General features: G+C 39.1%; 1 protein-coding gene across 2 annotated transcripts in view; it reads left to right on the top strand.

Annotated features, from left to right (window-relative positions):
• The window catches only part of rasgef1ba (RasGEF domain family, member 1Ba), an 80,319-nt gene that overhangs the window by 27,882 nt on the left and 26,270 nt on the right, over positions 1–26,167 (top strand). For both annotated transcript variants that reach the window (XM_043696166.2, XM_087985796.1), the window contains 5 exons: positions 7,616–7,828; positions 14,086–14,160; positions 22,028–22,123; positions 22,280–22,382; positions 24,484–24,563. In XM_043696166.2, the coding sequence (XP_043552101.1) occupies positions 7,616–7,828; positions 14,086–14,160; positions 22,028–22,123; positions 22,280–22,382; positions 24,484–24,563 (567 nt within the window). The remainder of the gene's footprint in view (positions 1–7,615; positions 7,829–14,085; positions 14,161–22,027; positions 22,124–22,279; positions 22,383–24,483; positions 24,564–26,167) is intronic.

Below are 26,167 nucleotides of genomic sequence, written 5' to 3'. Positions count from 1 at the left end.
CACTTATCCACATTAAATTCCATCTACTAAATTCTGGCCAATTCTCTTCGATTATCAACATTGGTCTGTAATCTCTTTATCTTTTCATCACTGCCTGCTTTTTCATCAATTTTAGTATTACCCACAAATTTTATGTTGCACTCTGTCCCTACTTGCAGACTTTTTATAAAGTTTGCAAGAAGTTGAGATCTGAGAACTGAACCACTGTGGCACCTCACTAGTTAAGTTCACTATCCAGAGAATGACCCATCGATCCTGACCCTCTGCTTTCTATCAGTCAGCCAATCCTCTATCAAAGCCAATACTCTACCCTTAACCCCCCTGGGATGTAACCTCCTGGATCAGTCTATTATATTGCATCTTGTCAAATGCCTTCTGGAAGTCCAGGATGCCGTAAAGCTTCTTGAGTGTTGTTGGAGCTGCACTCATCCAGGCAAGTGGGGAGTGTGCCATCACACTCCTGACTTGTAATTGATAGACTGGATTTGGAGAGTCAGGAAGTTAGTTACTCACTGCAATAGTCCTAGCCTCTGATGTGCTGTTGTAGCAGTATTTGTGTTGCTGGTCCAGTTCAGGTTCTGATCAATAATAACTCCCAGGATGTTGATATTGGGGGCTTTGATAGTAGTAATGACTTTGAATGTCAAAGGGCCTTGGTAAAATTCTGTTTGTTAGAAATGGTCATGTATGTTTTTTTTATTCATTCACGAGATGAGGACATCCCTGGCTACCCTAGCATTTATTGCCCATTGCAAAATATCCAAACAGCAGTTAAGAGTCAACCATGTTGCTGTCGGTCTGGATTATACGAAGGTAATTTCCTTCCCTAAAGTAAGTTAGTGAACCAGATGGGTTCTTCCAACAATCAGTTCATTACTGGATACTTAATTCTAAGTTTGTTTTGATTTAATTCAAATTCCACCATCCACCGTGGCAAGATTCAAACCCAGGTCTCCAGAACATTACCTGTGTCTCTGGGTTAACAGTCAGTGGTAATACCACGGGACTATCACTCCCCACTTTTGATGTAAATATTACTTATTGAACAAGGGATGTCATACAGGTTTACCAGGTGATAAGAGGTTAAGTCTTGAGGTCTGGTTGTATATATTAGATTTTTATTTCTTTAAGTTCACAAGTTTGAGGAATACGTGTTTAAAATTATCAATGACTTGTTGGGTTAGACACACAGAAACTATTTTGTCTTATGGAGCAACCTGAGACAAAAGCATGAGTTAAGCTACTTGGATGTAAAATCAGGGACAGTCTTCCACACAAAGTACAGTGAAAATCTGCAACTCACTCTCAAAAAGCTGTGAACATTCAATCATTTGAGATTTCTAAGTTAGGATTTGATAACTCTTTGATAATATTGCCTAACAAAAAGTTATTGAGCAGAGGCAGTTATTTCATTAAATGGTGCTGCAGGCTCAAAATGCTGATTAGCCCACTCCAGTTGCTATGATTCTTTAGGATGAACTGTCATGGACTCTATTCCTTGAGCCAGCATTTCCAGCCATGAGGGAGTATGCAGTAGTGAGTCAGAACAGGAGACTGTTTGTTTGAGGGTCTACTCTATGTCAAGCTGGCAGTTCCTGGCATGGAAGAGGCCAAGATAGAGAGGGCAACCTGACATGGTGAGATGAGATGGATGGGAGGTGCCTCCACTGGAGGCCTGCTAAAGAGGAACCCTCTTTCTGCTACCTCTCTGTGCAGGGATCATGATGGTTGTCTGGTGTGGGACTCTCGCACTGCAGGTTAAATACTGGTGGCAGTGGGAGTGAAGTGAACGTTAGTTAAGAGCCTCAATGAGACTATTGGCTGAACTGCACAATGCCCATCCCAATGATGGTGTAATTGCCATATAGAGGCCGGCTGATGCGGAGAGGAGAGTGTGCCCACTATGTGCACCCCTACCTTCGAACCATTGCCAATAGGAACATAACATCCAGCTGTATGCTCAGCACAGCTAAGATCAGGAATGGAACAGAATGTGGGAAACCTCAATATCAATGGCAGTGAATTGCCAATGAGCCATAGTCCTTCGTTGCTTAATCATGCTCTGTTGTTCTCTCTAATTATTCATTCTAATTAGATTTTAAATTACATTGTTCCATTTGTTCAGGAGTCATATGATAGGATCTGTGGCTTTTTAAAATGTGAAATGATACTTGAGCATTGCAGCACTTAATACAAGGGATGGCATGGTGGCTCATTGGTTAGCACTGCTGCCTCACAGGGCCAGGAACCTGGGTTTGATTCCAGTCTTGAGTGACTGTGCAAACTCCATACAGACAATCTCCCTGTGTCAGTGTGGGTTCCCTCTGGGTGCTCCAGTTTCCTTGCGAAGTCCAAAGATACATAGGTTAGGTAGATTGACCATGCTAAATTGTCCCATAGTGTGCAGTCTACATATGTTTGCTATGGTCACTATATGGATGGGTAGGATGCTGTTGAGAGGGTTGGAGCAGGTTCAATAGGCCAATGGTCTCTATCTGCACTGTAGGGATTCTGTGATTTGTCAGGCCTTCTGAAATGGCTGACATAGACCTGTCACTGACTCTGCACTCAGTGGACAAGACCCTTATTACATCCATTAAGTACTGCACACAGTCTCATTAGCTTTCCACAAGTTTGAGACAGTTTTAGTTGTTACCAAAATAAAGACAAACTACTGTGCATGCTGAAATAAAAGCTTAATTTTAGATTTATTAGACATAGATAAACATCTCCCAGGAAAAGAAGCTGACATACAATCCTCTGAATAGCCTGCTGAATTTTAATAAGCTTCAGCGAGACAATAAGCATTTTAAAGGTCCAGGATTTCTCTCTTCAGAATATACACTTAAGAAAGCCTTTAAGAGATCAGAGTTTGACTCAGTTGCAACCGAAAACCTAAATGACATGATTAATGAACTTCACAGTTTTATTAACAAGCAAAGCACTTTAAATCGTTAAGAATACCACCGGTTCAAAAACTATTGCCAAAAGAGAAAATGCTGGAAAATCTCAGCAGGTCTGGCAGCATCTATAAGGAGAGAAAAGAGCTGAAGTTTCAAGTCTAACTGACCCTTTGTCAAAGCTGATTGAATGAATGTTTTCATGTCAAATATAATAGAATCCATTTTGATGGCATTTATTAACATTCAATAATGTCAAAGAATGTCTAGGGATATCTAAGAAACATTTTAAGTAGTGTTTTACCTTAAAGCCCTGAGTGTGTAACCAGGAAAGCATATCTTTGAGTGTTCTGAAGACTTCTGAAATTTCAGTGAAAGGATTTTTTTTTAAACATCATCTGTACAGGTCCCTTCAGAATACTTCAGAAATATTTATCAGTGAAGATGTTTAATTTCTCTGTCTTTGAGTGTTATCCTAGTTTCAAATGGTATTCTTGAAATAAAGATCATTGCAATTCTTCTCAGTTCAATGATTCCAGTTGTAATTACAATTTTCCTTTCATGCCCAGGTATGATTTTGCTATGCCTTTATAAGTCTCCATTTTAATGATTAAATAGTGGTTATATCTTTTTGTTGTCTGTGCTGAGCATTTCCCCTTTTAGTTATATCCTTTTCCTTCTAATTGCAACAGTGTTTTTCATGCTTAACTCCGAGACGAATCTTTATCATTAAATATTTCTAATATTTATATGTGTCCTACCTAATTAGTTACACTTATTTCTGAATCAAATCAAAAAACTATAAGATGCAGAAGCAAAAATAGGCCAGTTAGCCCATCGAGTCTGCACTGTCATTCATTGACATAATGGCTGGTCTGATTCCTCAATTCCACTTTTCTGCCTTTGCCCCTTAAGATTGATTTGCTTCCCGATTAAAAATGTGACTATATCGGCCTTGAATGTACTTGCCGACCTGTGGAATATTACCCTCTGAGAGAATAAATTCCTCCTTGTTTCTACACTAACCAATTATACTGTCTGGTCCTAGCTTCTCCCACAAAGGGAAACAACCCCTCCTCAAATACCCTACCCCTAAGAATCTTATATATTTCAAAAAAGTCACCTCTTACTCTTCTAAACTCTGAGTACAGGCCCAATCTTTTTGACCTAGCCTCATAAAACAATCCTCCACAACCTAGTGAAACCTTCTTTGGACTGCTTCCAATGCACATATATATTTCCCTAGATTAGGGGACGAAAACTGTTCTCAATACTCCAGGCATGGTCTAACTTATTCATTGTGTAATTTTAGCGAAACATTTCTATTTCTATCCTCCATAAGCTTTGAAATAAAGGCCAATATTCCATTTGCTTTCCTATTACCTGCTGATCTTGTATGCCAACTTTTTGTGATTTATGTATGATGATTCACAAATCCTTCTGTGCTGTAGCTTTCTGCAGTCTTTCTCAATTTCAACCTTCAGCTCCTCAGTTCTTTCTGCCAGATGGCACGACCTCACACTTATCCACATTACATTCCATGTGCCACATTTTTTCCCACTTGTTTATTCTGTCTATCCCTCTGCTCTCTTCTTGTCATTTTCACCACTTGCCTTCTCACCTATTTTTGTGTCTTCCTCAAACTTCGTGACTATAGTACATTCACTTTCCCCAGTCATTAATATATATTGTACATAATTGTGGCTGCAGCCCTGATCCTTGTGGTACTCCACTAATTACAGTGGTTGTCCTGAAAATACCCCCTTATTTTCTCTTAGTTATCCTATCCTCTATCAGTGATAATACATTACCTCCAACACCAAATGTTCTCGTCTTATTAAGTAATTTAAAATGTGGTCCCCATCAAGCAACTTCTCGAAATCCAAATACAGAGGAACCTTGATTATCCGAATATCAATTATTCGAATTTCGGATGATCTGAAGAAGATCTCAAGATCCCACAAAAATGTTACATCAAAAGATTAAGTGTACTTGATTTCCCTGTACTGAAGAACATGTGTAAATGCTGGCAAAAACAAAGAAACACAAGCACCTTAAGCACCAGCGACTGGATATTTTTTAGGTAAGAGTTAGTTGCACACCCTTTGCAAAAGTAAGTGTTTTACAGGGTATTGCCATTACTTTGCCGTGCCGTTCATGACAAAATAGCCAAGAAAATAAACGCATGTGCGAGGCAGTGCTTCTGTCTTCCTATCGCAACACTGAGTTCCCGCAAACTGACAAATGCTCTTGCAATCTTGTTTAATGGCTTCCCTTGTTTAAGGTAAAATCCACCCATCTCATTCAGATAATCGAGGTTGCTCTGTACATTTCATATACTGCTTCCCCTTTATCTATCTTGCTTGTTAACCTCTCAAAGAATTCTAATGAAATTTTCAGGCATGATTTTCCCTTCATGAATGTTACAGTTTGCATTTCAAAATGCTCCACAATTGCATCCTATATAATAGATTCTAACATTTTTCCATTAACTGATGTCAAGCTAACTGGCCTGTAGTAACTGATTTTTTTTTGTTTTCTCATTTTGGAGAAAAGCGTTACATTGTCAGGTTTCCAATCCTCTTGCATTTTTTTCCAGAATCTATGGATTAGAATGCTAAATCTAAAGATTACTACCAGTGTATCCATTATCTCGTAGCCACTTCTAATATTCCCGGATGCCATCTATTAGTTCCAGAAGATCCCTCTTTCTTTAGCTTCCATATTATATTTTTTCTAGTGACAGTCATTGCATTTATTTTCTCTCCCCTTTTTGCCCCTTGAATGTTCAGTATTTTTGGAAGTCTGAACAGATATTGTTAGAGTATGCTGATCCTTGCACTGCCAACAAGAAACAACTTTAATTAGCTATCGGATGTGTACCGTACAGACAACAACACTGGCCCTTTTTCTCCCAGGGAGTTTTATCTCAGTGCAGCTTATGCAGCACAAGATTATCAATGTTGACCTCTTTTCATTTGCAAGTGGTGATTATGGTAAGAAACAGAAATAGAAGTCTGTATTTGCTAACCCAGCTAGTATTTCTTCCCAGTTGCTTACAGCCCTGTTATTTTGTTTCACTGCCATTATGAAAGCAATACATTTAAAGCTTATGGTTGACTTTAAATAAAAGGAAACAGGGTCTGTCAATTATTTAAAGATGCTTTTTATGTAGGACATTGTTGCATTGCCTACAGGTATCCGTATTAATACTTCAGATAGCACAGCTTGAAAGACTTGCATGAATGCAAAAACCCATGAAATCATGTGGAGTTTTACATTGGCTTTAGTACAAGAATAATAAATCTATGATTCTGGCAATTTCATTTGCCCTCTAAGCTCAGTGCCGTGATTTCCTTAAGCATACCAACATTATAACTTTAAATCACTTGCAGTTGGAAAGATTTGAACTCCGGTAGAGGTCAGTATTCCAACCTGTTCACCACTGGCTGTGATGAGCTTTCGTGGTTCTCAGTTGCCTCACTGGTGAGAGCAAACAGATGGCAGGACATTAGACAAAGTAATGAACGGAAAGGGAGAAGAAACATGTCAGAAAATAATGCTGCAATTTTTCTCCACAGAAAATTTAGTTATATTTTTGAAAATGTGATGCTACTTCTTGATGGTGTTGTAGCTGAAAATTGATCAAGCACAAATTAGTCTTGCTACCATATTTATGGACATCAGAAATGTGTTTATGAAGACTGATTTTAGTTACTTCCACAGAAAATATTCTCTTTTTGAATGTGTTTAAGTTTTACCAGGAGCACCAAACAGGAAAGAACCATCATTGCGTTTAAATTGTCACTGAAAGTAGCTACAGTGAAATTTGTACTCCAGATTCTTCTTGAAGAGATTTAAACTGTTTTTGTAAATATCCAATAACCTGTTTTTAGTGTTAAAAATATAAAATCTATTTCTAACTGGTTAACTTTACATGGATGGAAGGTAGGATTAGGATACAGTGACATAAGCACACTTTAATTATGCTGCATTTTTAAGCTTGTCAAAAAACCTACAATTTGACATTTATTAAAAACATATTTATAGATAACTGTGGAGTTACCACCTGCTTTCAAGTGAGTTAGAGAATGATTGCAGCACAGAAGGAAGCCATTCATTGCAGTACACACTGCTTCTCAGTGTGATACTCTAAGAGAATCTGTATTTGAAATATTTCTTGAAAAGTTCTACAGAGCGTTGGTGTAACCACTTGCTTGTGATCTCAGTTGTTTTTTTTCATTAAATTTAAAAATATTTTGACCAAATTTCTCTCCATTAAACCTGTCATGTCTGACAGTGTCTCATACCAGGGCCAGGGAACTGAAGTCGGAAAGTCCAGGAGGGCCTTGATGTTCTACTCCCATCCCCTTTGTCCAGGGCCCTGCCCCAAGCTATAGTTCATTTTCAAGTTTCCACATGTCATTCCAGTATCAAGAAGCCATTCTTGTATTTCAGCAGATATAATGAGCATTGACAGGCTATTCAAATATGGGCAGTGCAGTGGGGAGGAGGGAGCTTTTGAGCTCAAGCCTATTTTCTAAATAGCCTCTGGAGTTCTCTGCATTACTCAGAGGCCATCCTTCAGTCATAAGCGATCGAGGAAACCTTTTGCTTATCTGTCTTAATGAGATGCCAGCAGCTGCAGTGTTTTCCTTTGTAGAATTATCTATATACTGGCTTTACTTGTATTTGTTCTTTTCTTTCTGTGGCAGTTACATCGGAACACCATGCAGCAGATTACTCAGAATCTGATCCAGAAGCTGGCTACCCTTAACCAGTATGAAGAAGTTCTGTCAAAATTAAATGCAACTGTCACAGACCGACTTACTGTGCTAAAGACCAAACCGCAGTCCATTCAGAGAGATATAGTGACCATCTGCAGTGACCCGTACACTTTAGCTCAGCAGCTAACACATATAGAACTGGTTAGTGCTTCATGAATTATCGTTACAACAGTAATACCATTGGATTATGTTTATAGTGCATCATTGCATTTCTGATTTGTTTCTTTTCTAATTTGCATATGGTGTTTCTGTCTCATTTTCTGGTACATTTCCCTCAGTTTTGGAGGATTATGTTCAGTAAGTTTTTGTGGATCCACGATAAAGGTCTGGAGGTTATTTAACAGTCCTGTTACAGTGCGTAAGTGATGGCTGTTAAGAGGGTGGATTAAGTAATTTTAGAAGGACGACATGAATACTCAAGAAGTTACTTCAGTGGGCTTCAAGGAAGTGGAAATTGGGTAGCTTTTCTGCTTACGACCCATCATCCACACTCTTCCACCACAAATCCAAACTAGCAGATTGCTAATCAGATAGTGGAGGCAAAATTCCATCTGATGGAATTGGTTGAAACATAGAACTGTACAAGATTGGGTCAGGAATAGGCATTCTGTCTGATCGTAGCTGATTCTGTTCCTCAAATCTATATTCCTGTTCTCACCCAATAATACTTTAGTACCTAGAGATCTTTTCTTTTCTTAAATGGGCGGCATGGTGGCACAGTGGTTAGCACTGCTGCCTCACAGCGCCTGAGACCTGGGTTCAATTCCTGCCTCAGGCGACTGACTGTGTGGAGTTTGCACGTTCTCCCCGTGTCTGCGTGGGTTTCCTCCGGGTGCTCCGGTTTCCTCCCACAGTCCAAAGATGTGCAGGGTTAGGTGAATTGGCCATACTAAATTGCCCGTAGTGTTAGGTAAGGGGTAAATGTAGGGGTATGGGTGGGTTTCGCTTCGGCGGGTCGGTGTGGACTTGTTGGGCTGAAGGGCCTGTTTCCACACTGTAATGTAATGTAATCTAATCTAATCTAAATATATTCAGTAATTTATCCAATGCCATGGCCTGTAAAAACATTCTGTGGAGAGTGTTCCCCAGGTTTACCACCTTCTGAGTGAAGATATTTCTCCTCATCTAAGTCCTAAATGGTTGACCTTGTATCCTGAGACTGTGGCTCCTTGTTCTACACATCTTCACCACCACCGGGCCAGGGGAAACATCATCCTGCATCCAATCTCTCTAGACTTGTCAGAGTTTAAGTGTTTCAGAAATGTCCTGTCATCCCAGTAATTGGTCTGGTGACTCTTTGCTGCACTTCTTAAATGTTAAGTATATACTTTCTTGGGAAAGGAGATTAAAACTGTGCACAATACTCCAGACATGTTCTCACCAAGATCTGATCACCAGCAGTAAGACATACTTGCTTCTGTACTCAAATCCTCTTGTAATAAATGCCAGGATATCATTTGTCTGCCTACCTACTTTTAATGTCTGGTATTCAAGGAACACCCAGGTCCCTTTATACATCAACATTATCCAATCTACCACAATTTTAATAATATTGTCATTTGGTTTTGCCCACCAAAAGTGGATAGCGTCACGCTCATCCATATTATACAGCACCTACTATGTATTTGACCACTCACTCAACTTTTCCAAATTGTCCTGAAGCCTTTTTAAATTCTCCTTATCATATACACTCTTATCCAGTTTTGTGTCATTAGCATGCTACAGAATATTATACTTTATTCCTTCATCCAAATCATTTATATATACCAAATCATATATTTTGAATAGCTGGGATCCAAGCTTTGTAGTACTCCACTACTCATTGTCTTCCATTACAAAAAATATCCATTTATTCCTGCTGACTAATCTCTATCTGCTAAACTAGTTCTCAACTGGGATTTTATCAAAAGCTTTCTCCAAATATTCCATTGATTCTTTCTAATCCTTTCTACCAGTTACATCCTCAAAATTTTAGTAGTTTTGTCAAACATGATTCCCTTTTTGTAAATTCTTGTTGATATTGTCTAATCTTTTTATTTTCTAAGTGCCCTATTATTACACCCTTTATAATTGACTTGATCACTTTTCCATACCACTGCTGTACTTGTCTGTTCTCTCCATCCCTTCTTCTTTTAAATAATGGGGTTACATTACCACCTTCCAATCTGCCAGGACTGTTTCAGAATCAAACAGACAATCAACTTATCCACTTTTTTCATGATAACCTTCTTGTTAGTTTTAACCTTGGGATATAGATTATCAGGCCCTGGAGATTTATCAATTTTCAGTCTTGTTAGTTTTTCCATTTTGTTTAACTAACAATTCATTTTTCTCAATAGAACCTTGCTTCCCTGGCATTTCTGAAAGGTTATTCAAGTCTTCTTCTATGAAGACAGAATTAAAGTCGTTGTTTAATTGTTTGTCATTTCCTTGCTTTCCATTATCAGTTCTCCCATTTCAGACCTTAAGGAATCTACACTTGTGTTCCCTAATCTTTTCCTTTTCTGCATTTGTTTAGGTTTTACTGTCCACTTCTTTATTTACTTCCAAATTCGATTCTCTTCACTAATCAATCTCTTTGCTGAATTTTAAACTGCTTCCAGTGCTCAGGCTTGCTACATTTTCTAGCAACTTCATATGTCTCCACTTGGATTTATTACTATTTTTAATTACTTTTGTTAGAGATGATAGAAATATTCTTCCTATTGTGTTCCAGAAAGGAATATATAACTGTTGGTATGTAGTCAGTCATGCTTTAAATATTAGCTGTTGCGTATTCATCATCATGCCATCTTCTAATGAAGTTACTTAATCGCTGGTAGCTAACCCATCACTCATGTATTCAGAGACTTATTTGTTTACTTTAAGGACTCTCGTCTCAGATTGGACTACTTCACTTTCCCAATGAACAATTCCATCATGTTATGGTCAATCTTCCCTAAAATTCCATAATGATTAACTAACCCCTTGTAATTACAAAATCCAAATCCAGGATTACCTGTTCCCGAGCTAGCACCTCAATATACTGGAATGAAAAATAAATATTGTCCACACTCTACTGTTCATCCACCACACTACTATGAGTGGTTTGCTGAGCCTTTATTCATGTCTCCTCTAATTATCGAAGCACGCTTGTGTCATTATTCTCCAATTTCCTATTTAATGCCATCTCCCACTACTGTTTGGAGACCTATAGACATCTTCCACTAACATTTTCAGCCCTTGTTGCTTCTTAGCTCTGCCCAGACTGATTCCACATCTCAAATTTCTGAGCTAATATCTGTTGTGACTAAAATAAGCACAAAGAACTCAAAAGCAGAGTACTGGAGAAATGCATTGGATCAGGCAGCAGCTATTGTGAGAAAAACAGAGTTAACGTTTCGAATCTGGTGACCTTTTGTCAGAACTGTTCTGCAAGTATCCTGCATGCTTTCTTAACGACCCTATTAACCTGCCTTGCCACCTTCAAGGATCTGTGGACAAACACCCTAAGATCCCTCTGTTTCTCTGAGCTTCCTAGGTCCTGATATTCATTGAATACTCCTCTGTCTTGTTATTTCTTCCAAAATGCATGTTTACACATCATATTTGTACTATGGACCTGTTTTCTGCTTGTTGCTATTTTCTACCCCTTCCACTTTTGCTTTTGATTTTTCAATCTTTCATTTCTATCTCTGCTTCACTCTCTTGTGTATCCCTGCTCAGGTTCCCATCCAAAGATTGAAGAATAAATGTTGTCAAGTGATTAGGAGAATTTCCCTGCTTGCCTTTGGATTGACTCTTGGATTGATGTTGTGTCTGAAAGACAGCAGCTCTAAGAAAGTTGCACTCTGTCAACACAGTATTGAAATGCTTGCTTAACTTATAGACTAAAGTCTAAATGCAAATTCTTTTGAATGAGAAAAGAATTTCGCTAAACCGTGCTACTGCATATGTGAAGTTCTGTAATGTTTTCTAAATTGATGATTTAAACTTCTTAATAAATGCAAGTGAGCTTGAGTTCAATCAATCGTTGTGCTACTTGCCATTAATCAGGGATATGTATAGGGTAGAAGCATGCATTTATCAACTGGACGAACATTGTGGAGTGCACTGGTCACTCAGATATATCTTAAGTTGTGCAGAACATTAAGTTTAAGTTTGTAAAATGTGCAGGAACGGAATACGCCTGTATTCACACAGCACTGCTTCTACATTGATTTTCCAAAGACCCACAGTGCTGTGTGTTGCTATCTGCACAGCATTCTTCAGTGATTCAATGAAGAGAGTCATGCAAGTAGCAGCTGGAGAATTGATGTAATTCTGTATGCACAAACAACTATCTCCCTGTGTACTTGCTCACAGAAGATGATATTTTTCTTGAGCAGAACTGAAAAATTATGCAGAGACCTCAGATAATAAATTGGCCAACACTACATTTTTACTTCAGGCAAATTTGCTATCAGCTGCTCCTTTGTGCTGAAGGTGCAGCTGAGTTCAATACCAACAGTGTTTGCCCCACAAATGAACTTGAACTTATTCACTAAAGCTTCTCCTGGTTATTGTTGAGTTGAACTGTTCTATTTATTTATGTTCATGTATACTTTGACACTCTGGAGTACCGTTTGGATTGGGTGAGATGGCACTCATTGGGCTGACAACTTTCACAGTGTTTATCTTTGAGCATCTAGTGGTTAGGAACTGACATTGGAAATAACATATAAGGTGGGGGCTGGATTCTCTCCAAATCCTGCCCTTCATCTAGCGCAGGAGCCATTGCTGGGAATGAATTAAAAATTAATAATTAATTTCAAAATTTAATAGGCAGCTACTGTATGTGATTATTAATGAAGGGAAGGTTATTGTTCATATTCTGCTGTACATGGTTAGGCATACCAAGCTGTTGAGAGAATCTAGCCAATATAGCTCATTTTATATGGAAGCCTGAATAAATCCATTTAAATCTCATTTGGATGTCCTGTGTGGAGCAAAGATAAAGCAAGATTTTATAAAGCATGGGATTTAGGAAGAGCTTGCAATTGGATACAAAATTGGCTTGATGGTAGGAGACAGAGGATGGTAGTGGAGGGTTGTTTCTTGGACTGGAGGCCTGTGACCATTGGTGTTCCACAGGGATCAGTACTGGGTCAACTTTTGTTTGTCATTTATGTAAATAATTTGGATGAGAATTTAGGAGGCATGGTAGTACATTTGCAGATGATGCCAAAATTGGTGGTATACTGAACAGTGAGAAAGGTTATCTAAGATTACAAAGAGGTCTTGACAAATTGGGCCACTAGGCAGAGGAATGGCAGATGAAGTTTAATTTGGATAAATGTGAGGTGTTGCATTTTGGTAAAACAAACAAGGTCAGGACTTATGTAGTTAATGTTAGGGCCCTGGATAGTGTTTTCGAACAGAGAGACCTAGGAGTTCAGGTACATAATTCTTTGGAAGTTGTACCACAGGTAGACAGGGTGGTTAAGAAGGCATTTAGTACACTTACCTTCATTGCTCAGACCATTGAGTATAGGAGTTGGGATGCCGTGCTGAGATTGTACAGCTACTTTGGGAGTACTGTGTACCGTTCTGGGGAGGGTTCAGATAAGATGTTGCCAGGAATGGAAGGTTTGAGTTATAGGATAAGCCAGGAATTTTTGTTTTACAGCAGTGTAGGAGATTGAGGGGTGACCATGTGGAGACTTTATAAAATCATGAGGATATAGATAAGGTGAATAGCAGACGTCTTTTCCCTTGGGCGGGTGTGGTTCAAATCTAGAGTGTTTCGTAGGTGAAATGAACTACAAAGGAAGTGATAGATGCAGATACAGCGACAACATTTGAAAGACATGATTAAGAAAGGTTTAGAGGGATATGGACCAAACACTGGCAAAGGGTATTGGTTTAGTTTTAGAAACTTGTCTGGCATGGATTAGTTGGACCGAAGGGTCTGTTTCCATGCTGTATGACTCTCTGATGCTATAAGATAGGAATAGGATATACATAACCTCTGACAGATCTGAGCAGAAGCTTGCTGTATAGCCTATAGTGTTACGAGATCATAATTAGGTTTTTCTTAGATGGCAGGGTGTTGAAAATATAGCAACAGTTGAATTCTTAAGAATTTTTTGATCTTGTAATGCAGTGATTGTGTCCCTGCCCCTGGGCTAGGAGATTGACTAATGTCCAGGAGATTCCAAATCATGACCCATCTGCTCCAACTATATGTCAAAACATGTCTAAACAGGTTAATTAAAAATATCTGTAGTGACTCAGAGGTAATTTCACATGCAACATCTTGACCAAATTCTAGAAAAAAAATTTAAAAATGAGTAAGCTTTTCTATGCATGGTACATAAAAAATAAACATGTCAATAAATTAAGTTTGGCTTTCCATTGACTTTAGTTTATTTCTGTAGGAACGACTCAGTCATATCGGACCTGAGGAATTTGTTCAAGCCTTTGCACACAAAGACACTTTAGACAACAACAAGGTACAGTTCTCTCCACTGTTACAAATTAATACTGTCTTCAATGTTCTTTAGCTCAAGTGTCTGCTTGGCAGCTGTACAGTGTGTTTTTAATGTTCTTTCTCATTTCAACATTTCTGCAACTTCTGATCTCTCTTACATTAACATTTAAAACAATCAGGTCTAGTCAAACTTGGCTGGCATGGATTAGTTGATCTCTGTTAATATCTGAATGGAGGTATTGACAGAAGAAAGTTCTCCTGGATAGAGTACAGAGCTTCCTTATTTTGTCACAATGTCATAAGAAAGAAACTTCTGACACATCCTAAGTTTTTTTCTCTCTCTTAGCTTAAATAAGAAAAGATAACAAAGAGAAAATAAGTATTTGATGTTATTTCTATATAATTAGAGGCGGAGAGATTATAACCACACTTAAAAGGAAGCTGAATAAATATTTGAGAAAAAAAATGGAAAAAGGATTAAGGATAGAGCAGAGAAATAAGAACAGGTATTATAGTTCCTGACACTGATACAGGAACTATGTGTCAGTGGGGTGAATGGCGTACTTTGTTCAATTTTCTATGTTGTCTGTTAAGGATCTAATATTTAAGATAAGATGCAGCATGTCAAATGATTTTTTTTTAATATGTATTAATCATTCTGATAACATATAACTTGATGCATTAAAGGAACTACCACAAGGACTTTGGTAAATGCTAAGCTAAATGTGACATTCAGCCAAAGACATCCAAAAAGGCTCAGTTGCTGTTGTTTCTTACTCTCACTGAGGGTAGCATTTAATAAGGTTTACCTCTCACAGCACCTCAATTTATTCACAGGATGTGAGAAGCTTTGAGATGTGATAACATATAAATGTAAATTGTAATTAAGAAAACAGTTCAGTATTAAATTATCCAAATGACAGGGTTCATTATGATAGTATCCACTATATCTTTCCCTCTATAATAACCCCTGAACTTTTGCAACCTAAGAGAATGGAGGTGATGTTGAACTTGTATAAGACATTTGTTAGACCTCACCTGGAGTACTGTGTACAGTTGAGGGCACCACATTACATGTGGAGTGTGAAGGCACTGGAGAGTGTTCAGAAGCGTTTTACTAGTACAGTTCTAGAGAAGAGAAACATTAGCTATGAGGATAGATTGAAGAATTAGGACTTCAAGTTGGAGTGAAGAAGGCTGAGAGGACATCTGACATAGGTTTTTGAAATCTTCTGTAGAAGACCATTCTGAAGTGTAATCACTGGACCCAAAACATTAACTCAGATTTATCTCCACAGATGCTGCTGGACCTGCTGAGCTTTTCCAGCATTTTCTATTTTTGTTTGTGGGTAGAGGGAAACTGTTTCTGTTTGTGAAAGGAACAAGCACAGGATGAGCAGATTTAGATTCATGTGCACAAAGAGCTAGGGTGACATGACAAAAAATATTTTCTCTCTGCAAGTACTTAGGATGTGAAATTCACTACCTGGAAGTGTGGTGGAGGCAGTTTCAATTGAGGCTTTCTAGAGGCCATTGCACATGATGCCATGAGACTTCATGGGGTTGGAACTTGATGTTGAGGACTCCCAGATTAACTCCCTCATAACTGTGTACTGCATTGCTACCATCTTCTCCAATGGCATAGCATTTGACCTGGTAAAGGAGTCATCTTGGACAAGTCGACAGCTGGCAAGAGGATAGTGGTGATCAGGTCTTTGGGCAGCAGTACTGCAAGATGTTAGAATGTGTGAGGGAGAGTGCTGGAGAATGTATCAGGTTTTGACCTGTTGCGTGCAATCAGTTATTGCAATAGTCTTGTCCTATGTGTGTGAGAGAAGCAGCTTTCTCCACAATGCAGGCCATCGAGCAGAGGAGAGCTATCTACTCAGAAACTGTAGAGGTCCATCTGGAGTGGGGACAGGTCTCTGAGGGAGAGGGTTGATAGATACCAAGATCAAGTCAAGGATGGTGGAAGGAAACTCCAAATAATGGCAGGAAATTCGAGGAGGATGGGGAGATGGCAGAATTGAATTTGAAAGATGGAAACTCTATCGTGACAGACGGAGGAGAGGGGCGAAAGGGTGGCTGCAGCTGCAGGGTCACAGTGTCAGTATCCATCGACATGTTGCGAAGAATGTTTGAGCTCACAGGAGATGAGGTTATTGTGGGAGGATGCCATTGTGGGATTGGCGGAGTTCTGGGAATGATCCATGTGAAGATCATGCATTCCTATCGGTCAAATAGAATTACTGTCGGAATGATGGCGTTTGTAAACAATCTTGCCCTGTCTTTCCCACACGGTTTACTTTGTGAGTTCATAATGAATCTCAGAAACCCAATCTTTTTCTACAATTACAGACAGTGGAGGAGAGAAGTCACCAGGGGAGGTTCCCAGTCAACACAGGTCATGGGGTCAATGTTTAACAACAGGCCGGAGGAGGGAGGTCATTCCTGCAGTGCTGTGGCTTTGGAAGGAAGCCGATGACAGTCACCTTCAATGCAGCAGTGACTGTGAATTTGTACACCCCCATTCCAGGGCTCCCCAGGGGACATATGTGGCATTGTCCAGGCCTCAGTATTTAGATACTTAATGGAAGGTAGGAAAGTAAGTTGTGAACAGGACACAAGAGGGATATAGTTGAGTTAGGTGTGTGGGCAAAGATTAGCAAATGAAATATAATGCGGGAAAATATGAAAGTGCCAATTTTCAGGAAGAATAAACATGAAACATTTTATCTAAATGAGCAGTTTGTAGTGGTCTGTGATGCACAGCGATCTGGATGGCCTCATGTTTGAATCGCAAAAAGGCATATAGAGCACAAAATTAGGAAATCAAATAGAATGTAATTGATTCTTCCAAAAGAGGAATTGAATCCAAACACAGAAAGGTTATATTTCAGTTACATAGAGCCTTGGTGGAGACATCTGGAGTACAGGTGTACAGTATTGGTCTCTTTATTTAAGGAAGAATGGAAATGCATGGAAAGCAATTCAGAGAAGGTTTTCAGTAGACTAATAGCTGGAATGGGGGGCTTACCTTATGAAGAAAAGTTGGACAAGCTAGGCTTTTATCCACTGGCGATGAAACAATTAAGGTTGAATGAGTGATTGAAACATATAAAATCCTGAGAGATCTTGACAGGTGTGGTAAATGCTTATCTTTTTTGTGGGAGACTCTGAAAGGAGATATCACTGTTAGATGCTCACCCGTACTGAACAGAGATAAGGAGAATCTTTTTCTCAGGTTTCTTTGGAACCCTCTTCTTCAAAAGGGAGCAGAAGCAGGGTTTGAATCTTTTTAAGTGGGAGGCAGATAGATTCTTGTTAAGTAAGAAGGTGAAAGTTAACAGAGGTAGATGGGACTGTGAAGTAATCGGATTGCCATGGTCTTACTGAATCTTATTAGGAGCAGCCTTGAAGGGCCAAGTGGCCTGTTGTTGTTCCTAATTTGTATGCCAAGTGTCCTATAAACTCCTGTAATTACTCAAAATGTCTCAGTTGTTGGCTTGTGCCATTATGCTTGAGTTGATTTGATTTATTGTTGTCACCTGGACTGAGGTACAGTGAAAAGCATTGTTTTGTGTACTAATCAGACAAGTCATACTTCACACAAATACATCAAGGTAATAGAACAGGATGCAGAGTATAGGGTTACAGCTACAGAGAAGGTGCAGTGAAAGATTAACTCCAATATATGACCGGTCCATTCATAAGGCTGATAACAGCTTTGGTGTTATTCTGATATCAACAGACAAATAGCCAGCAAGTTGAGGGCAATGACCTCTGGTGGTGTAAAGCCTTCATTTACCTTGTCTTGCTGGAATCTCCTGCACAGGGCATTTTCCTCAGCTCTGCCTGCTGGAGACTCACTATCATAGGGGAAAAGGAGTGCACAATCACCCTGAGAGGTCCTTGAAAGGTTGGCCCAAGGGCAGGTAGGTCTGGCATTCCTTCTCTGTCTCAATGTGCAATAGCACCTCCCTGTATCCCTGAGACCAATGGGCACCCGGAGGGAGCTAGAAGTGTGGTGTTCCTCTCTCTAGTCACTGTTGGACGGAGCCAGAGAGAGGGAATGCAAGTCCTCGTGTGCAAGGGATGTGCGGTGGACTAGGTTCTCCACGAGAATCGTCCAGTTTGTTCATGGAGGCAGTCTTCTGATTGTATGGCAGCACCATGGCAGAACTCAAGTCTTGGAGGGGCATGTTCCATGCATAATCCTTGGCACTTCTACCAGGTTTTCCCCTGCCTCTAGTTGGTATCATGCTGTTGTGCATGCCACAGCTTCTGCCATGTGAATGAAGTGCCCACTTTGACCCGTCATTGGGAAATGCGCTTTTCAGATTAACTTTCCGCTGTTATGTATTACGACAAAGCCAGGCTGTTCACTGTGCTACTGTTTTTGGTTATGACTCTCAGAATGAGAATGAATTGATTATAATAATACTAAAAGCATTTGTATAAAGAAAATGTTAAACTGAGTAACCATAAGATGTGCAATTATACAGTGTTAAACGCAAGAAAATTTATGACTGTGGCGTAATAACAGCTTTTTCTGACTGTAGCCAACAAAATGAAAACACTGAAGTTCTTAAACACTTGTACTGAGAGAATGTGACAGCTCATGAATTTCAGTGTTAAATTGCATAGCAAATCACGTTGTTGCCTTTTACTGAGCCCAAAGCTAAACAAAGTGGATAATGGCTTCAGTTGATGAAATTTGCAGTGCATAATTTTGATTCATTTTACATGATGTTTAGAGATACCAATCAACATCCAAATACAGGTGGTTGCATTGGCTTTCCAGGCGTTTTGGAAACAAACCTTCTAATTGCACAAGCTGTACTTGATGGCGGTAAGATGTGAAACAGCAGGTGGTTCAATTTCTGCTTAGAAAATGCAGTGCAGATATCAAGATCTATTGAATGGTGTCCTGATCAAACATATTGCCTTCCAGGACTTTAGAACTACGTGAACTCCTTACCTGCCTCATCCTTCCATTCATTCTATAATCTGCAGACTTCTAATACCCAGCACAACATTTATTTTTGACTTATTTCATTTTCTGTCCTACTAAATTTTAGCATAGTGATTTACTGCATGTTTTATTCCTTAGCCAGTACTCCTACTAAATATAGTAAAACAGCCATGTCTTTCAAACTGATGTAAATAAGCATTGTAGAGCAAGTAGAGTTGGAAGAAACCAAAATAGACTTTGCTGGAGAAACTCAGTAGGTCTGGCAGTATCTGTGAGAAGAAAACAGAGTTAACGTTTCAAGTTCAGTGACTCTTCATCAGAAGAACTTTATTGTCCATTTCAATTAAGGTTATGAACACATGCCTGATAACATTTTTAAAGATCTCTTTAATTATTCTTGCGTTTAAGGCTATAAAGTTGGGTTTTTGTTTGTGTTAAAACATCTCAATATCTTCTAGGAAATGCTTCATTTAGCAGCCACAATTGTTACTTTGATGAGGGCTTTGCTGGGTTATAACTTCATGTATTCTGGTGAAGCTCCCCTGTCTGAGCTGTATAATTGTGTTATCCCATTGTCCGGACATTTAACGGCAGGAATCATTGTTGCCACTGTGTTTGTTGTACTTACCTGTCGCTAGTAGGTGCATTTTTAACATGTGTCGCTGCATAAAGCTCAAGCACAGGACTGTGGTCACAGGGTTTATACCCAATTACCCACAGGATTAATGTCAATTATTATACTACCACAGCTGCCAGTCTAATACCTAGTAACTACTCATAGGGTTGAACACGACATTGGCATGTGTCCATTGGAACCATTAATTGGCTTGAGGCAAGGACTGCGTGGACAGGGCTGTTATGGACAGGAAATGTGTTATGAAGGGTTGCCCTTGGAGATGCAGTACAATTAGCGCAGGGATGCCAACAAGGATACAAGACGTACTTGCCTGGCCGTCAGCTAACCAGGTTTTAATGGATAGGCTGGACTGTTGCATCAACCACCCCTGTGAGAATAAAATCACAGGAACAAAGGGAGGAAATGCTTAAGTGACCATTATTGGCCCCCTAAAGGCCTCAATCAATTCACAGATGGCCAGGTTTCCTGATCTACCTGCGCTCTCACCCCCACCCCCAGCCCGCTCCTGCTTGTAGAATTATAGCAGAGGTTGGGGCAAGATGGTTGGCACTGAGAATGACATCACTGGCATGATGCCCAGTTTGGAAATCTGGGAAACCAGATGTCTGGCCATCTGCTTAGCCTGCATCTGTTGATTCAGTTGCCAGATTGCCTCATTATGAAGGCTTTAGTGCGTTCTAAGATGTATTCATTCATTCAACCCTGTCGGCTGCAAGTGGGAGTACTAGCATTGTTTTATCAGCACCTTTATTAGCATTCGATAAGTTTTTTTTTCTTTCTTAAAGTGGATTTTCATTTCCAGTATGTTCATTTGAACAGGATGAGGAGATGTCAAGAGGACTAAAGCTTTGTCAATCGATACTTCTTAACATTTCTGTATGGTTGTAAGAGAAACATTTTTTTTTCCTGGAGGAGGTTTCCAAAGCTTGTTGTCTTAGTTGATCAGTTTCAGAAACAATTCGAAGAATTGTCAGTGGTCTTATATGACTTATTGGTTCTGTGCACAGTGGATACTGGAGGAGAGGGTGTAGATGATGTAAGAGGTCACGAGGAAATGGAAGGGGCATTGGGGGCAGAGGTCCATTTAGTATTGAGGAAATATGATGGGGGTGTGAAGGGGTCATGGGAGATATGAGGGGGCATGGCGTGTGTTTTGGGAATGTGAGAGAGCTTTGGCAAAACTTTTTCAAATTAACTGTCAAAAGGTTCTTGACACCACAGCTTCCCCCAAAGTTCACAACTTGATTTAATCAGCAGGGCTCCTTCAGCCATTGAGAACCCACCTATCTCAGGGAAAATACTGTCGGTAGGGACGTTTGAAATTGCAGCAGAGAATTAGATTGTGAACCCAAAAGCATTTTAAGTGCTCGGCAGGTTGCAATTGCCACATTTTCCGACCCAACAAAAATGGTGGGAGAAGTAAGTGAGCTGGCAATTTTCAAATAGTGGCTAAGTGGCTAGCACTGCAACCTCAGTGCCAGGAATCCAAGTTCAATTCTGCCCTTTGACAGCTGGCTGTGTGGAGTTTGCATGTTCTCCCCATGTCTGTATGGGTTTCCTCCAGTTGCTCTGGTTTCATCGCACAGTCTAAAGATGTGCAGTATAGGTGGATTGGCCATGCTAAATTTCTCATAGTGTCCAGCGCTGTGTAGGTTAGGTAGGAAATGCAGGGTTACAGGGATAGAGTAGGGGGGTCGGTCTGGGTGAGATGCTCTTTCGAGAGTCAGTGTGGACTTGATGGGCCGCATGGCCTGATTTCATACTGTAGCAATTCTATGATTGTACATTGTGGTCCGGCACGTCCTATGTCTTTTCCTTCTGAACTGGATTTGATCTGTGTCAGAAGGGCAAAAGCAGGCCCAGGGAGCCAGGATGAAAATTGTGTGAATTTGTACATCCACAGCAAATTTCACTGTGTTTTTGAAAATGATTCTTTATAACAGTCTTGTCGAGAAATGTCAGAACAAATACCATACTTCACACTGGCACAATGTTACAATGAAAAATCAATATCCAAAAATGCCACCAACTGAGTTTTTGGTGCTTTGGGAATGAATGTTATATGTTTTATACACATTTGATTGTTTCCAGTTGAAAATCAGTGACAAAGTTTAGAATGAAATAAACCATGACAAATTGTGCAATGTCAGCATTGCCTGATATTAACAAAATGCCATTATACTTACTGTTTATCTCGTATGCTTTTATATGTGGAATTCAGTAGGACATTCTGCACTGTCTGTGAAAATAAAACTTGTTGGTTTTCTCTTATTTCAGAACTGTTTTAATCATCTGAAAAAAGCAAGCAATCTGGAAGCATATGTGGAGTGGTTCAACAGACTGAGCTATCTCGTCGCGACAGAGATTTGCATGGTGAGGCAGCCCTTTCCATGTTCTAATATGGGAGTTATTGCTTTGTGCCTGTCACAATAATTGTCTCATTATTATGCATTTCAACTGTCAGTTTCCTTTAGTGAAAAATATTGTCTCATCCACAGTCCAATTTTTTCACCTGTCATTCACACACAGCCAGTGAAGAAGAAGCACAGGGCACGAGTAATAGAATACTTCATCGATGTAGCTCGGGAATGCTTCAACATCGGCAACTTCAATTCCTTGATGGCAATTATTTGTAAGTATTGCTCATAAACTGAGATTTAATTTACACAGGACAGACTAATCACTTGGTAAATTCTCATTAAATTCCGACGGTATTATTCATGAAATATGTTAGTGATATGCTTTCTAAATTATAATTAGTCAGCAGCTGTGGTATCCAGGCAGATGTCATACTATTAGACCAGGAGAGAGTGAGGTCTGCAAATGCAGGAGATCAGAATTGAGAGTCTGTCGCTGGAAAAGCACAGCAGGTCAGGCAGCATCCGAGGAGCAGAAAATCGACGTTTTGGGCTGGAGGCCTTCGTCAGGAATGAGCTCCCATTCCTGATGAAGGGTTCCGGCCCGAAACATCAATTTTCCTGCTCCTCAGATGCTGCCTGACCTGCTGTGCCTTTCCAGCGACATTCTCTCATACTATTAGACCACTCAGCTACATATATGCTATTGATTATGAGTTTAATGTTCAGAAAACAAAAACAACCTAGTGAGTCTAGAAGAATGTACCATGCAAGCACAGTAGATTTAAATTGTTAGTACATCGTTGACTTTAGGGACTTTTAACAAAACGCTGCTCTATAATTTATGTCTTTTGAGCTAAGTTAATACAATGTTATCAACAAATATAATGTTCTGGGTTGTATCTCAAGGGCATTCAAGTATCAGTCAAAACAATTATACTAACATTTTATAGATCATTGACTGGTCCACATATGAAACAGCATTTGGAAATTGTGAGCACCATACCTTCAAGGTGACATTGCAGCATTGGAAATGATCCAAAAAATGATTGACAGGGATAATTTGTGGCTTGAGAGCTCTCTGTTATGAAGGCAGACTCAGTGAACTGATTATTTTCATTCAATAATAATTGAGTGTGGATGAAATCCAAGTTTTAAAATACTGACAATAAAAGGTTATGTGGATTTTGGTGAGTTACATTGTTTGGACATAAATTTGCAGAATATAAAAATTAACCAGTAAGCTTCAAGCAACATTTTAAATGAGAAGAAATTACTTCCCTCAATAGAATAAAATATGGGTGGACTAGATCACCAACTGAAACTGATAACTATTTCTGATCATTTTTAAAAAGCTGAGTAAAGACTTTTTAGAAGTATTATTGATGGTTCTAAGTACAACAGTATGATAAAGGATATAATAGTTGATAATAATTGAACCTCTGGGATTGCTGCACTTAATATCACAAGGTGGGTCAGGGATAAATGTGTGTTTTGTATATTTTGTGTGTAACAGGGAGAAATATTATAAAATGTGTCTTCAGGTAAATAAATGGATTGGATTGAAATGCAGAGTATATATAAGCTAGGGAGCAAAATACTTCACTGATGACATGGTTCTTTTCATGATATTTAAATTGTTTCTGAAGTCCCACCAAATATTAAGGTAGAATTTGTATGATGCAGGCTCTTAATACTACTAATTTGATGCTATGCCAATTATGATGAAAAAAAGCACATTCCATAATGTGTTGTCGAACCTGAAACCAAGATATTCCCATGCAATTGCTTTCATGTTGACCTTGGGTTTGTTTATTTCATTTCCTGACTGGAACTACTGAACCAGTGGCCAGAGAGGGGCAATCAAGGTTACTCACCAGAATTCACAAGCCATAAGTTTCTTTATTGTAACAACATGGAGGAACATTAAATTCTACTTGTGCTAGTGGACCACTCATTTCATGGTGCTGGCATGGCGTCTTCTGTTGCAGGTTCACCATCTGGTTCAACATTTGAATAGGTTGACTAAAATGCACAATTTCTGGGCTGTGATTTATGACTGTGATGAAATATATGAATGTTTGGTTTAAGTTCTGATAGATAAAGAGGTTAATTTTGGATCGCAAACCCCATTTATGTTTTCAGGAACTTTCAAATTTAGCCCTAATATAGAGAAATGTTCCTTATCATCTTTTTGACAAAGTTCATACCACTGAACTAGATATTACCAGCAAAATAGATCCTAATTATTCCTAAACTTCTTGCTAATCACCCTTTGTCTCCTCAAGAATATTGAATATGTATTGTTCACTGAAGAAACTTGTTCGTTTTCAGTATATTAACTAAGCATGGGAATTTTAATTTACTTCTTTTCAGCTGGTATGAACATGAGCCCTGTTTCTAGACTAAAGAAAACCTGGGCAAAAATCAAAACAGCTAAGTTTGATATCCTTGAGGTAAGTGCCACTAACACAATATTTAGCCTGAGGGTACTTTAGCTACATGCATTTATCACTTGAATAATGTATGTTCTATGTTATGAGAGTCTAATTTTAATTCAGGTATTAGGCATTATTCAATGAATTACAATTTTGGTTCATGATCTAATATTGCAAATTTACTGAGATGCACTGGTTAATATTTGTGACCTATCCTTGCTAGTTTGTTTTATTGCTTTCAGAGTACATACGTTTTCAATGGCTGTTATATCACTCTTTTAAGTCAGTTTAGGAATTGAATTCTCACTGGATTGCAATCTCTTTTCCAGCATTATTTTCCTGAAATTGCAAAGCTTTCAGGAAATCACTGCAAAAGATCAAGAAATTTAGCTCGAGTTAGGTTCACTGCAGTCTGGGCTTTCACAGGACTTTGCAGAGAATGTGCAGACCATCCTTTCAAGCATCTGCACTGGTTTTTAAAAACATCAAATGGGAACCTACTTTCATCCACAAAACTGATCACACCCTAGATTAGCTAATCACATGATGGGATTCCAAAAATTACATTACTTTGAAGCCCTTGATATTAAACAGTTTTTAGTCACAAAAGTACTAATTTTACAGTTTATAGAAGTTAATAAATATTTAACTTACTAAGAAACTGACCAAAGTTCTTTATTTAACCCAACAAATGATTATATATAGTCTGAAGTAATCTAAGGCCAACTTAGTGGTAGTGAGCTAAATTAAAGTTATCATAGACTTGCTGAAACACAGGACTGTACTCTCATTAGAGAGGGATGACTGATGATAGTTTAGTTTGAAGGTCATTACTCTTCAGGCAATGGGAGAGGTTGAGAAGGAGAATCCTTGATGAAAACCTCAGCCAGTGCAGTGAGCCTACAATGTTCGTGTTACTCTCTGTGTCAAATGAGCTAACCTGTCCTCACAAGCAAACTGGTATTATTATCATACTTTTCTTTGTGACAAACCTATTTTCAGAAGTATGCATAAAATTGAACCACCTTATTATTAAACTTATCAAGAAATGTCTTTATTCGAGTAAATCAGATTAAAATTTATTCACTTAATCGTAAGGTCCTGGGGAGTGTTGCTGAACAAAGAGACCTTGGAGTGTAGGTTCATAGTTCCTTGAAAGTGGAGTCACTGGTCGATAGGATAGTGAAGAAGGTGTTTGATATGCTTTCCTGAATTGGTCAGCACATTGATTATAGGAGTTAGGGTGTCATAGTGCGGCTGCACAGGATGTTGGTTCGGCCACTTTTGGAGTATTTCATGCAATTCTAGTCTCCCTCCTGTTGGAAGGATGTTCTGAAACTTGTAAGGATTCAGAAAAGATTTACAAGGATGTTGCCAGGGTTGGAGGGTTTGAACTAGAGGGACAGGCTGAATAGGCTGGGGCTGTTTTCCCTGGAACATTTGACGCTGAAGGGTGACCATATAGAGGTTTATAAAATCTTAAGTAGCATGGATACAATAAATAGACAAAGTCTTCTCCTTGGAGTGAGGGAGTTCAAAAATGGAGGGCATACGTTTAAGGTGAGAGGAGAAAGATTTAAAAGGGACCTAGGGGCAATCTTTCATGCAGAGAGTGAAGCGTG

The sequence above is a fragment of the Chiloscyllium plagiosum genome, unplaced genomic scaffold (assembly GCF_037043375.1).
Source record: "Chiloscyllium plagiosum isolate Xiang-an unplaced genomic scaffold, Cpla_swu_hap1 HiC_scaffold_1, whole genome shotgun sequence".
Lineage (NCBI taxonomy): Eukaryota > Metazoa > Chordata > Chondrichthyes > Orectolobiformes > Hemiscylliidae > Chiloscyllium > Chiloscyllium plagiosum.
The sequence above is the reverse complement of the archived record's forward strand: the minus strand, read 5'-3'. Positions and strand labels throughout refer to the sequence as shown.